At 34.6% G+C, this 14,392-nt stretch overlaps 1 protein-coding gene across 3 annotated transcripts in view; it reads right to left on the bottom strand.

Moving 5' to 3' along the window:
- LOC129397626 (uncharacterized) overlaps nt 1-14,392 on the bottom strand; it is a 591,351-nt gene that overhangs the window by 566,740 nt on the left and 10,219 nt on the right. For all 3 annotated transcript variants that reach the window (XM_055111788.2, XM_063603884.1, XM_055111790.2), the window contains exon 2: nt 8,034-8,080. In XM_055111788.2, coding sequence (XP_054967763.2) covers nt 8,034-8,080 — 47 coding nt within the window. The remainder of the gene's footprint in view (nt 1-8,033; nt 8,081-14,392) is intronic.

Here is a 14,392-nt window from a genome sequence, read left to right as displayed (position 1 = left end):
CCAGCATCAACCAAAGCCCAACAAATCCAAAAATCAGAAACAGGAATATCTCTCAATGGCTTACCAAAGAAAGAACTCAATGCAAATCAAATTGAATATGTGCAGATGATTAATGGCAGGGATCTGCAAAGGGTATCAACCCACATTCTAAAAATGAAAGCAAAGAAAATAAAAGAGAAAGAAAGCAAGCTGTAAAAGAGCACAAGAGAATGGAGAAGAAAGCTAACAAATGAACCTTCAAACTAGAGAAAAGAAGGCAGGAAAATGAACTACCGAACCTGAAGAAGAATGCTGAGGGTCTAAAGTTATCACAATGGGACATTTAGAAAAAGGCGCATTCCCCATTAGGAACTCCTCATTATATTCAATTATGAATCAGAATATTTTTACTGCCATTTTTTACTAATGGGTATTGAAAAAGAAAGTACAGTATTTGAATTAATTCTTTACCAAGTTTTTCCTGCTAACCCTCTTGTACATATTGTCATATTTTTATTTTAATTTCTGTATTAATGTTATTTTAATGTTTAATTTTCAATGTTGACATTAAAATTAGTGTTATAATATAACCTTAATTAGAATGTAAGCTAAGCTTACATTAGCTCTAAAATAATTTGATTTAATGAAAATAAAATAACTGGACAAATTAATAAAAAATATTTTCAGAACTTGAAAAAAAAATCCAAAGGTAACAGAGCTCCAGAAGGTCGACAGTACTAACGTGTAGAGTTCTAGCTTTACATTCTTAATGTAGGCCCTTGATAAGCAGCGGTAGATGAGTTATTCCAAATCATTTTTCTTCTTATTCTGTTTTAAACCATATTCACAGCCAAAGAAGAATGTGTGAAAGGGGTCACTTCTGGAATCATGTAGCTTTGTCTATGGCTTCAAGAGCTACCCCCTCATCACCATATCACAAGTTGTCTTTGACACACAAATTCTCATGATAGTTTTTGATATTAAGGACCTAAACTTTTATTTCACCAAGAGAATGGTGATATATTTTAACAATGAGAAAATAAAAATGGAGAAGGCTCTTATTATAAAGAGAATATATCATTTTTTTAAAGTAGAGAAACAACTTTGAAAATAAGGCATCCTAATGTGTAAGAAAGCAATTTAACAGCATTGTTCCTAGACTATTCTGAGTCTAGACATCAGGTATGCTCTAGAAATTAAGAAGGAAAGGGAGAGATTTGAAAATTTTGCTAGAGTCTTATCAGCAGAACAGGAGCAGTTTGAGAATAATAACAAAGAAAGGAAGACAGTATCATAAAACAGAGAGTACTAGAAGAAAGGTTGAGCTCTTAAAAAACAGATGAGATATAGGTGAAAAGGGAAATTAAATGATCAGAGGCCAGGCTAGATAGATATAAAAGGCAAAAAAGAGATGCACCCAAGTATAACAGCTACTACTCTTAATGAGTTTATTAGATAAAAGCAGTGATGGTTTATCAGCATTATCAGATCAGACAGTGAGATTTATGCCCAAAGACATCTAATAAAGAGTGGCAATATATTTAAGAGCAGACTGAAATAACTACCTAAGGAATCAAGATGCAGAAAACAATGGAGAAATGTGCTCTTAGTATACCTATCAGTGCTCTATAGATTGTATTCAGAAAGACTGGAAATAGGTACTAGGGCACTATAAGAAAGACCACTGTAAGTAAGACATTTCAAGTACCATTAAGTGAGTTACACGGTAACACAGCTACTATAAGTGGGACTCAGTTATTATCTGTGTCCTGAGGAAGAGATCCACAATATTTATGAAATTAGAATTCTAAGAAAGTACAGGGAAGGTAAGACATTCTAAAACCATATAAATATTAGCTATTATGTTGCTATGACTACTACTACACTACAGCTACTATTACTTCTATTGCTGCTGCTACTAAAATGGTGCCATGAAAAAAAAGATAGACTTAGTCTGGTTCTGTCTGGATGATGAAGTAGAATAGGATTTGTATGATACCTTTGGTCAGCCTAGAACGCTTTTATATCTTTTATTATGAGAAGACTGACAGAACAGAATCTAGAAAAGAATGTTAGAAAACCACATGTCTGGGCTTCAAACAAAGACAAAAACTCAGATTCAGCAAACAGCACTATCTCTGCATGAGATAAAAAAAGAAACAAAATAAGCAAGTTACTTCATTAAAAATTCAACTGACCTTCCTAAAAGGATTATAGGAAAATAGAAAGTCAAACACTGGTGGTATAGTCTACTATTCAAGTCCTGGCACATTTAAAAAGTAGTGTCTTCAGTCAGGGATATTGATTTTAATATGCCCTAAGGGAACGTCTTCAAAAACCCCCAGAGTAGCTCTGCACTATGAATCAGCTGTGCGAGTCAGCCTCAAACACACCCCAATGATCCCTGTTTTGTGATATTCACACCTTTGTATGTTCCCCTTCCACACTGCATATGAGTTGGTTGGTGTGACCAATAGAATATAGCAAAAGTAATGATATGCCACTTTGAAGGCTAGGTCAGAAAAGGCACTGTTATATTCTCTTTGCTTTCTCTTGAATCACTTCCCTGGATGGAAGCCAGTTGCCATCTTGTAGGAATAATCAGGGTGTCCTGAAAAAAGTCTAATGTGGCAAGGAACTGAAACCCGTCAAAGCCAGTGAGGATCCAACAGGTCCCAGTAACAACCACATGAGTGAGCCATCTTGGAAGTGAAACCCCTGGTCCCTATCAAGTAGTCAGATGACTGCAGTCACAAACACACACACACACACACACACACACACGCAAAGACTAAAGAAAAGGTTTATCTCTGGAGTCTTATGATCACAGAAGGTTTTTGTTTTCTCTATAATTTTCTACAATTGGCATTGTTTTAAAATTTAAGAGAAGGCAGAGAAGAAAGAGACACAGAAAGTACACATTGCTGATATGGTTTGGCTGTGTCCCCACCCAAATCTCATCTTGAATTCCCAAGTGTTGTGGGAGATACCAGTGGGAGGTAATTGAATCATGGGGGCAGGTCTTTCCCATGCTGTTTTCGTGAAAGTGAATAAGTCTCATGAGATCTGATGGTTCTATCGGGGGAATTTCCCTGCACAAGCTCTCTTTTTGCCTGCTGCCATCCATGTAAGACATGACTTGCTCCTTCTTGACTTCTGCCATTATTGTAAGGGCTCCCAGCCACGTGGAACTGTGAGTCCATTAAAAACTCTTTTTCTTCTCAGTATCAGGTATGTCTTTATCAGCAGCATGAAAACAGACTAATATAACTGCCAAGAAACTGACTTGAATAAAGAGTCAGGAATGGAATCATTTTGCAGCTGAGTGAGATTGGAATTGCCCAAAAAGCAGACTTTAATATTAAGACTTGATGTAAATGGACCCTGGAACGAACAGTAGAAAAGAAAAGACAAGGAAAGAAGGAAAGGCAACACAGGCTGTGGTAAAGATTATTTATCAGTGTGTGTAACTAGGATTCAATTCCACTAGAGACCTCTGGGGGACCCACTCAAGGGAGAAAAAAGTTGTGGAATTTGTCATTGGATGAGAGCTATTACCGGTGGTATTTATAACACTTACAGCAATCCTGCAGTCAATGTACATGTGGTAAGAAGTGTATAGGAATGCAGACTACTGGAGAAAGATGGTCACACATACCAACAGACTCTGCTGGTCTGTCACATCAGCAGAGGATATATGTAGGTGACATTGACCAATGACATTGGAAACACAGACTAGGATTGGTTTGTGTCTCTGAATTCCTAAATAAAGAGCCTGGATTCTATTTTATAAGCACTGAAAGAAATAAATGATTGACTTATTTTTTATTATGCAGAATTTCAAATGTAAATGTGTGAGATTGTAAAGAAAAGTATAGCGAACTTCCATGCACCCATCATCTAGTCCCAATAAACAACAATTCTGGCCGATCTCACCTTATCTATACTCCTATCTGTATTCTCCCATTCCATATTACTTGAATCAAATTCCAGACTTATATCAATTTTTCATAAATATTTCAGTATGTATATATAAAAATAAGGACCTCTTCTTAAATACAATACCACTTTCTTGTTTGGGTTTTTTTTTTTTTTTTTGGAGATGGAGTCAAACTCACTCTGTCACCCAGGCTGGAGCGTAGTGGAAAGATGCCAGCTCACTGCAACCTCTGCCTCCCGGGTTCAATCAATTCTCCTGCCTCAGCCTCCCAAGTAGCTGGGATTACAGGCATGCGCCACCACGCCCAGCTAATTTTGTATATTTAGTAGAGACAGGGTTTCACCATGTTAGCCAGGATGATCTCAAACTCCTGACCTCAAGTGATCCACCTGCCTTGGGATTACAGGCATGAGCCACCGCACCCAGCCCAATACCACTTTCAAACCTGAAAACATTAGCAATAATTCCTTAATACCATCAATTATCCAAGTAATATTCAAATTATCCATTGACAAAGTTTTAAAGAGAATTGTGTGATTAAAAAAATGATTGAGAAAGGTTACTCTCCCATCTGTGCATATGATGGATTAAAGCCAAGAGGGCCAGAATATAGAGGGGCAGTGTAAAAGCCACCACAACAGGAGAGAAATGAAACAAGATAGCCACGGTGTGAGCTAATGTGACTGGGATGAAGACATGGACCCTGAGTGAGAGACATGATAGGACTCAGGGAAAGCAAATATAAAGGAACACAAAAGTAGGAAGAGCAGAAATTCTGCTGGGACACACAGGAAAGCACAGGAGATTATTGGTTTAGTAGGGGAAATGACAAATTTAGTCACGGACCTATTCAGTTTAATAGGATGGACATCTGGTCGAAGTATATAGGTAATACCTCAAAGATTCAGAGCCACAGTTTGAGGGAAAGACAGACATTCAAGATTTCAACTTGAGAATCACAAAGGTTATGACTAATTGAAAGATAGTTTGTAAAAAATAAATGTAAAGGGCAAGACAGAACTTCATGCTTTCCTTAAAGAACTGGAAATTAAAGCAAAAAAAAAAAAAAAAAACATGAAAGAAGGCAAGAATGAAGTAGTCAAGGAGGTGAGAAAAAACACAACAAGAACTGAGATTTATCAGAGTAGCCAGTTTCAAGAAGGATGAAGAAACTCATAAAAGGTGCAGAGAAATATTCTGGAGAATCTAAAGTCCATCAAATGCTCAGTGGTATTCATTTATATTCAGATATTCAGCAACTATTACAGAGTTCCTATTATGTGTCAAATACTGTCCTAGGTCCTGGATATATGATGGTGAAAAGAGCAGGCTCAAACCCTTCCTTCTTAGAGTTTACATGTAATGAGGGAGGCAGACATTAGTCAGTTGATTGTGCAAATAAATAATTATAAACCAAACTGAGTGCAACAAGGGGAAATCCAATGTGGCAGAGATGAGAATGCACAATAGGGGAACCTGATCTCTTCTGGGACAGTAGCAGAAGGCAAAGGATGGTTTCCTTGGGATGTTGAATGTACTAGATAGCCACAGCCTCTAGTACTGCTATTTGACCTATGAGTAAAGAATGACATCATTGTTTTTGTCATTCAAAAAAGAGGTCTGGTAGAGGAAATAACCAGACCTCAATTTTGAAAGAAAAGGCATTTTTACAGAGTTCTTATAATCAGTTAATTGTTGCAACACTTTGTACAAATGTTTACTAAAGAAAGGAAACATCATCAAAAGCAATACGTGAGAACATTCTAAATTATTTTTAACAATGTCTGACATACTATTTGAGTGTCATAAAATAAAATGTGTATTTTGGCTTTAGTTTCTGGTAATAAACCGTTACCACTGAAACAAAAAAAATTTTTTTTTTTTTGAAATCAGTATTTCGGTTCTCAAGCTCAAGCAAAGGTTTTGTTTGGAAATTACTTTCTTTAGTACTTAACAGAAATCTAGAATAGTGGAGCACCATGCCAAAAAATCACTAATCAAACCTTTATTTTTTCCTATGCTGTTTACATCTGCTTAATTAATATACAAAAACTTACCTCCAGAAAGTCACAAAGCAAAGACTTTAAGAGCTAGAACATCTAATAAATAATAAACTTTAAATTCAATTAATCTGAACATTAAGAAATCAGGATCAGAGACTTAAGCAGTGCTTGAATATTTTATAAAGTAACTTTGATGAAAAGTAAACTTAAAATATCCTTCAGAATGTGCTTGAGATTGTCTTATTATGATTTAAATATTACAATTTATTTTTTTAAAGCAAAAGTTAGACACCTTTCAGAAATCTTCCTTAAGAAACAGGCTAGGTTCAAAAGTCTGAAAAGTTGATTTATATGGTTTCAGATTTCACAATGCAACTAATCTGTAACAGACTATCATTTGTTGAGATTCACTGTAATATTAAAGAATATCCACAATCAACTGAAAAAGTTATTAAAATACTCCTTCCTTCTATAATTACATATTTGTGTAAAGACAGATTTTACTTTAAACAAAATACCATATTGCATCCAATTGAATGCAGAAGCAGGTAAGAGAATTCAGCTGTCTTCTATTAAGCCTTATATTAAAGACATTTACAAAAATGTAAAACAGTGCCACTCTTCTTGCTATATATGTATACATACATATCTGTTTATTTTGTTTCAGAAAAACTATATTACGTATGTTAACATGTAATATGTTTTCATTGTTTTTAAATGACTTAGTAAATATTTTTTAAATTTTTCTGTTTCAATTTCTAATATGATAAATACCAACATAACCTGCATAAACAAAGTTCTTTGCAAGGGTCTTCAATAATTGTTAACAGTGTAGAGGAGTCCTAAGATCCTGCAGAGGTATAATTTCTGTTTACCATGTCTGTGGTTTGTCTTGGATCATTCCTGGGATCCTTTAAGCATAACATACCCCTTGCAGTTTACAGTTATTACACTGTAACTTCCACTGAGTGGTTTATATCAATACCATGAACAAATTAGTAATGCCAAGGAAAGAACGGGATATTTGCTCTGGCAGGTTTTTACAGATTCAAGAGGATAGGAAAAAATTATTGTCAATATTTATTATAAAATTTTTGTGAAAACAATGTATCACCTATACTGGGATTGTCATATATATGTTTTTGAAAATGAAAATAGCTATACTCTACCAAATTATAAAGTAATCATTAAAAATTTAAGCCTGTATAATACAATAAAGAAGGTTCTACAGATCACTCAAATCTATACACTGTCCAAAAAATAGTAATGTATTTGTATATTTTCTTTCAGACTTTATTTTTTCATATTATGGTGTGTGTGTATGTGTGTGTGTGTGTGTGTGTGTGTGTAAAGAAGAAATAACCCAAGTATAAACTTAGCCACAAGAGCATCATGATAAAAAAAAATTTCAGTTTGAAAATCTCTGCATTCTGAAAATCACTGATACCTGAGTTAGAAAGCTATCATAAAAGCCTGTGTTAATTTTATTAAATCAAATGTAAACTGCCTTACATGGTATACAATTAAATTTGCTATAAAATTAAATTAGCTATAAAATTAAATTAAGTTTTAAATCTAAAATGTAGCTGAGTAACAGATCTATACATCAAACTGTTTTCTAGTTAAAAACTTTAAGATTGTAAATATGCTGAAGCCATTCTACTGACCATATTAAAATGCTGTAACAAATTAGAATAAGAAAAAGTGAATTATCACAATGCTTTTTGGTATTTTTGTATGACTAAGAATGTCTGTATTTTTCAAATCTTGTATGAACATCTAATTATCTCACTGGATCTCTACTTTATCAATTTAGCTTTAAAATCTCACTTAAAAAGTAATGTAATCCTATATATTAACCAATATTTAAGTTGTGTGAAAAGGTAAGAAGTAATTAGCATCAAATGTTTCTTAAATTAGAGATCATCTGTTTTTAATTCTTCCTCAGATGTCTTATCAGCCTTCACTATGGAAAATATTAAATTTCCATAGATTCAGCAGATTGAAACAATTTTTAGAAGGAGACAAAAACTGGCAGAACTGACCATAGGCAATAAAGTCAAAATGATAAAATCCAAAATATGCTGACGAATGCTTTTTTTCTCACCTACCTTGCAAATGTTTCAACTTGGTGCTTTTGATAATGTAATCTGCTCTCCTAAAAAAGGAAATAGGTATTTATGTAGCCTCCTGAAGTGTTTTATGTATTCAGGTATCACTGACAAGTTCCAGCAATCAGATTCTGAACAACGATTATCTAAAATAATTTATTGAGGCTTAGGGTTTTTGTTTTAAGTTATACTATATTGAAAATTATTTCATTCTATTTCAATTTATCTTAGATCAAATGAGTTTCGAGCAAATTAAAGTCAATCTATTATTTTGACTTAATATACATTGTTTATAACATTTAATTTTATATTTTTTTCCTGGTTTCAGAGTTATCTCACTCACTGCCCATTAACACAAATTGCAAGTATGAACAGAACAGGCATCAGATAGGAAGAAACGCACTTATAAACTAATGTAAAGGTAATCCAAACAACAAATATGAGAATCATATGAACTTGTCATTATATTTTCAGTTCAAACAATGCTACTGTAATAATTAAGTTATTGTTATTAAGGAGCATACTGAATAAACATGAAAGCACCTACTCAAAATATATAAATTCATTTTAGATTTTATCAAAAGCATAGTTTAATTCAAATGGACATAAATATTTTAGACTGTAAATAGTTCCATTTATATGCATATAGATGTTCTCACAGACTGTATTAAGTCCCCACCATGTTCATTTGAAGATAAATATATACAGCATTTACTTCAGTTCACAAAGTGTGGGCATAAAACAATCTACAGAAGCTTTTTATAGGGTTTAAAAGAGTTCTAATCACCCATGCCAACTGCAGTCTTCTCTCAACACAAAACTTCTTTTGAAATCAAGCATTCATTTGCTAAAACAAGGCATCTGCTGTTAAGGAGATTGATTATCCTGGGGCCTGACCTAATTGGGAGATTAGATATGGTTCTCTACGCTGGATAGCATGGTTTATAGGAAAAAAAAAATGAGACTGAAAAAAGAGCAAACTTCTTTCAGCTTCCAATGCTCTTTATTTAATTCTAATTTTCTTTAAATAGAAACAAACAGAATTACAAATGTTAGGTTGGTGAAATTAGTGTGTTATGAGTTACAAATTCATGAGCTCACCAGGTCTTTTCTTTAGTAACAGATACATATTTGTTCTCATTACGTAAGTCAAACATTGACAAAGAAATGAGTTTTTTTGCCATATCCCACTGAGTGAAGATGACTACATAATAGGTACACACACACACACACACACACACACACACACACACACACAAATCTGGCCTTTTGCTAATGGTATCATTCCAGTGTTTTCCATTGCCATTTAGGTATTGGTTCTTTTTCCCCAAACATAGACATCACCTCATTGCTGTGGCTAATTGCATTTTTCTTCCTAGCCTTTGACAACCAGACCTTTGTTAATGCTATTCACCAATATATCAGACTCAGGTCATCCATCCAAAACATGACAAAAGACCCAGATGCTCATGTAAATTGCACTCCCCAAAAGTACTGCCCTCTTCCTCAGGGCAGATACAGATTCATGACCCCCTCCCATTTTTGTTCACTCCCTTTGTTTTCACTTAATCTGTCATGCTTGAAAAAAGTGGTTATTTATGGACTGTAAGAAACATTATGCTTTTTTACATTGTAAATCAAATAATCAAGACGATTATGAAGATACCATTTTCTATTCAAAATTGTAAAACAGCCTGTTCTAGTTGAACTTCAAAATGAGTCCCTTTCCAGAATGAAGACTTCCCTCTATTCATTTTTTTCACCCCTTCTTGAACTCTTGAGTTAAAACCAAGTTCAATTGTCCTCTTTCACTGAGGAAAAAAGGAAGAAAAAACTTTCAAGTAGAAGTGTTCAAGCAGAAGTGCAGGACTGAATCATTAATAAAATATTTCATTTATAATTAAAAAGTCAATTTTACTTGATGCTTTCTTATTGCCTTCAGTAAAATTTGCATTAAGCATTAATTACTCAGAATTTCTACTTTCTAAAGCCTAAAGTAACTTTTTTTTAAGTAACATAAAAATAATTTCAAGATACTTTCAAGAAACTGCTATAATGATGCTTTTAAAGGAAGGTTATTATAGATTAAATGGTTTCAGAAACATACTATGTTTGTGTAAATATAGCCATATTCCAGAATCAAGATTTCTTTCTATTCATTCTTCATCTCTTATATATTTTCACCTTATATATTTTAATATTCACCATTTTTGGAAACTAAGTCACTACAAGAGATGGCAGAAATAGATAATTAAATAGAAAAACAATTTATCCAGATAGAAATAAGCACTAATATTTTGATATTTTAAGAAAAGCACCAAGATCAAACTAATATGTAAGTTTCTGACCTTAATTTTAAAGACTTTCAAATTTAATTAAAATTGAGTGAAAACTTAGTAAAATGGTAAGAAACTTATAGGGTTACAAGTGCTACTATCCTTATCTTCCACTCACAAATACAACCACACTGAATTTAATATGCTCACCGGTTAGTCATAATACCAAAAAAAATCAGAAATATCTTATTGAGCTTATGTAATAGGATAGCATAAAACATTAATAACCATTAAAGCTTAGCAAATATTATGGAATATATCAGTAACATTAGGAAATGAATGACACACAGCATCATCATTTTATTGGAATTCCCTATTGTGAAGCTGAAGTGTGCAGGTCTACTCTGAATAAATTCAGAACAGAAAACAGGAAAAGTTCATACAAAAAAAGAGCACAGAAAAACAGAGGAGGTCAAGAAAGGACCGGAGCTAAAGAGAAGACTGAAAATTTGGCAGAATTAAAGGACTAAAAATCATCAGATATGGAAGATGGATAAAAAGGTGAAATTAATGAATCTATGATAATGAGGCAAAACCAGAGATTTTCCTGGCAATTATAGCACTTACTGGAATTTAAATAGTGAAGATAATTAAAATAGTGAAGTCTTAAGTGCCTCGACCTGGACTGTCACTATAGCTTTCCAATCTGTACTTCACCTGTGCTACAGTAACGTTACTAAAACACAACTTTATATTGTCCCCAATATAATTCTATAAAAACTTTTAGTGTCTCTCTAATGTCTCCTGAGAAAAGTCCAAACTTTTAGCCTGTCACACAAGGCTCTCTAGAAAAAGAACCCAGATGTAATCTGATCACATGAAGACTCTGTCCTGGGGAAAAGTGAGCTAATTTGATGCTTCCATATTTTGTCCCATAGATTTTAAGTTCTGTGCCTGTGATGTCCTCTCTCTACACATCTGTACCTATAAAGGTTTTTATCCCCACCTTTACTTTATGGTCCAGACTGGACTTTAATCATCTCCGTTAAACCTCTAATTGACACCCATCTTTGCCTGCCTAAGTTCTAAGCACTCTTCAAGTTCTAAGTACTCTTCAAAATGTTTATAACATATACTATACCTAACACTGTGGAAAATGTTTATAACTCTTCAAGTTTTACATCCTCCAAGAATATTTCTTTTGCTATCTTTGAATTTGTTTGGCAATTACTGCATACATTCACTTGTTTCTCATCCTGTACCTTCTTATGTGCAGCTATTTTTGTGTAATAATTCCCCAACTAGATTCCCAGCTAGATTTTTCCTCTTGCATCCATACAGCACCGCACTGTAAGATAAATAGTACTCAATAAATATCTATTTAGGAAAACAAATATCCATTTATTTCTCCTTCATTGACTTATCATCCCACTCCTCATAATGGCTGCTTTAAAAATCTTTCCAATTCTTGGCGTGGCGCAGTGGCTCACCCCTGTAATCCCAGCACTTTGGGAGGCCAAGGCGGGCGGATCACGAGGTCAGGAGATCGAGACCATCCTGGCTAACACGGTGAAACCCCGTCTCTACTAAAAAATACAAAAAATTAGCCCGGCGTGGTGGCGGGCTCCTCTAGTCCCAGCTACTCGGGAGGCTGAGGCAGGAGAATGGCATGAACTCGGGAGACGGAGCTTGCAGAGAGCCGAGATCGCGCCACTACACTCTAGCCTAGGCGACAGAGCAAGACCCTGTCTCAAAAAAAAAAAAAAAAAAAAAAAATTTCCAACTCTTTTCACTTATGTGACATTATCTTTCCCTTCCTCCACTTCCCTATCTCACCTCCTCCTCCACTGAGAAGCTAAAGATTATTCTTTACTTGCATTTCAAGAAAAAATGAGAATTTATCTGCATCCTCACATCTCCCTTCTTCCTTGTTTTCAGTTTCTAAGAGGGAATTGTCTCTTCTGTTTATTCTCTACTTGGGTCCTTGATGCCATTGCTTTCTGTGGCCTCAGGTGTCTGGCTCTATTAGTTAGGCCTTTCCAACTTTCAACTTCAGTATTTATATTTCTTTTGCTCTCTTTCCTCTAAATATCCTAAACATAAAATTCCCAAGATCCAGCAATTGCTTATGTGGTTTCTCCACTCTCCATTTCTCTTGCAAACCTTTTACTTCTATCTTCTTAGCCTTACTTCCAAACTCCTTGTAAAAGACTTTTATACCCTACCGTGTGACCCAAATTGTCTCCTCTTAGTTCACCAAAAATCTTTCAAGTACAAAATCTGTGACTCTTCCTCAGTCATTCTTATTTGTGCTGAATTATTTACTAAACTACTAAAATAGTATTTTTCTACCTAATCCAAATTCACTAAATAGGTTCTGACATTCCTCTCACAATTTGCCTCCTACTTTTCCATTTCTTCTGAGTTTCCTTCACTGCCTCTTCTTCCTCAATGTGTCATTTTATTAGCCATTACCTCAAAAAAAAATTTTTTTTTTTGCCTGGCCTAAAACCACTTGAAGGAAAATGAATCGAATGCCACAAACTTATCTGTATCATCTCCATGTATAACAGCTCCACCATGATCCCCCAAAACCCAGGCTGTTCTTCAGAGTACAACCAAACACATCTCAACACACTTTTAAAATGTCTCTCAAATTTGTCATCTTTTTACATTCCTGCTGTATTGCATAGTCTCATTTCCTTTTGTCTGAGCTATCAATAAAATTGGCAGGACAAACAGTAGGCTATTTCAAATGCCATTCTATCCCTTGGCCAGAATATTTGTTTAATGCCTCCTCTTAGTTCACTGAAGATCTTTTAAGTAGAAAATTGACAAGATCTTTTAAGCACAAAATTTTTTTAAAATTCCTGTTTTTGCAGCCCTAGTCAGGGTACCCCTTTTGGCCATCCACTCTTAGCCAGATGAGCCAGTATTGCACCCTGGATCCTACCTCTTGTTTCTTTTCCTCCAGTTTTGGACTCTTTTCCTCCACTTTTGGATTATTTTCCTTGTTCCAATTCTGTGACTTTCCAGCCATTCAGCTCCATTGGTTTCCATTGCTGAATGGGTCTCAGGAGTTACATAGCAAGGATGGAGGAACATTAAGGACCCACTACAGTTTGCCTCAAATTAGAGTTATCTAAAATATAGTCAGATCTTTGACGCTTTCAGGATTCATATTCTGGTACCGTCTAGATTGCTTGGATTTGACTCCAGTTCTTCTAGCTGGGTGACCTTAGCTAAATTATTCAACTTCCTTCTGTAACTTAATTCAGGTAATAGTAGTATCTAACTCTTGAGCTAATGAGGGATTAAATAAAATGATTCTTGTAAAGCACATAGAAATGTGCCTGGCAGATAGTATGTGGTTAATAATGTTGGCTATCATTATTATATATGTTATAAGAGTTTCTATCTCATCTGTGCCTTAAGTTGTATTATCTAAAGCCTCCTTTAGTTATGCTAAACTAAACATGTACCAACCCAGGAAAGGTGCATGGAAAAGTGGTGAAAAGCTGTCTTATTAACAACAACAGTAACAATAATAATAATAAAACAATAACAATAACATATTAGCATTAAGCCAAAGCTTCATTTAAATTATCTCATGTAATACTCAGAAAAATTATATGTGACAAGTACTATTGTTACATCCATTTTACCGATAAGGAAAATAACTCCTATATAATTCTTCTTAAATTGTCCAGATGGTCTGCTTCTAAGAAGTTTCTCTGGAACATACTAGGCTAACATCTTTTTTTGACATATCTGCATGTGATCTCTGCTGTTGGTAGATTGCTTGGAGATTCCTGCTTCTTTTAGACAAGACCATGACACTCCCTCATTATGCAACCAGTAATAAAGTTTTTTTTTTTTATGTGATCTAAGTGGACTTCTATGACAGAATTTGTTGAAACCCCTAAGATGGCTTTTATTCTGTGCTTTCGGCAGTGGTAAATAGATGGGGTTCAAGAGTCTGGAGCACTCCTTCCCAATAAGAATGTATTTTCCTTACAGGATTGTTCTGCAAAGTCCATTATAAAGAATGATAGCTCACGCCGGGCATGGCGGCTCACACTT

This window comes from Pan paniscus, chromosome 3, assembly GCF_029289425.2.
Source record: "Pan paniscus chromosome 3, NHGRI_mPanPan1-v2.0_pri, whole genome shotgun sequence".
Lineage (NCBI taxonomy): Eukaryota > Metazoa > Chordata > Mammalia > Primates > Hominidae > Pan > Pan paniscus.
Note: the sequence above shows the minus strand (reverse complement) of the source record. Positions and strands in the feature narration are given on the sequence as shown.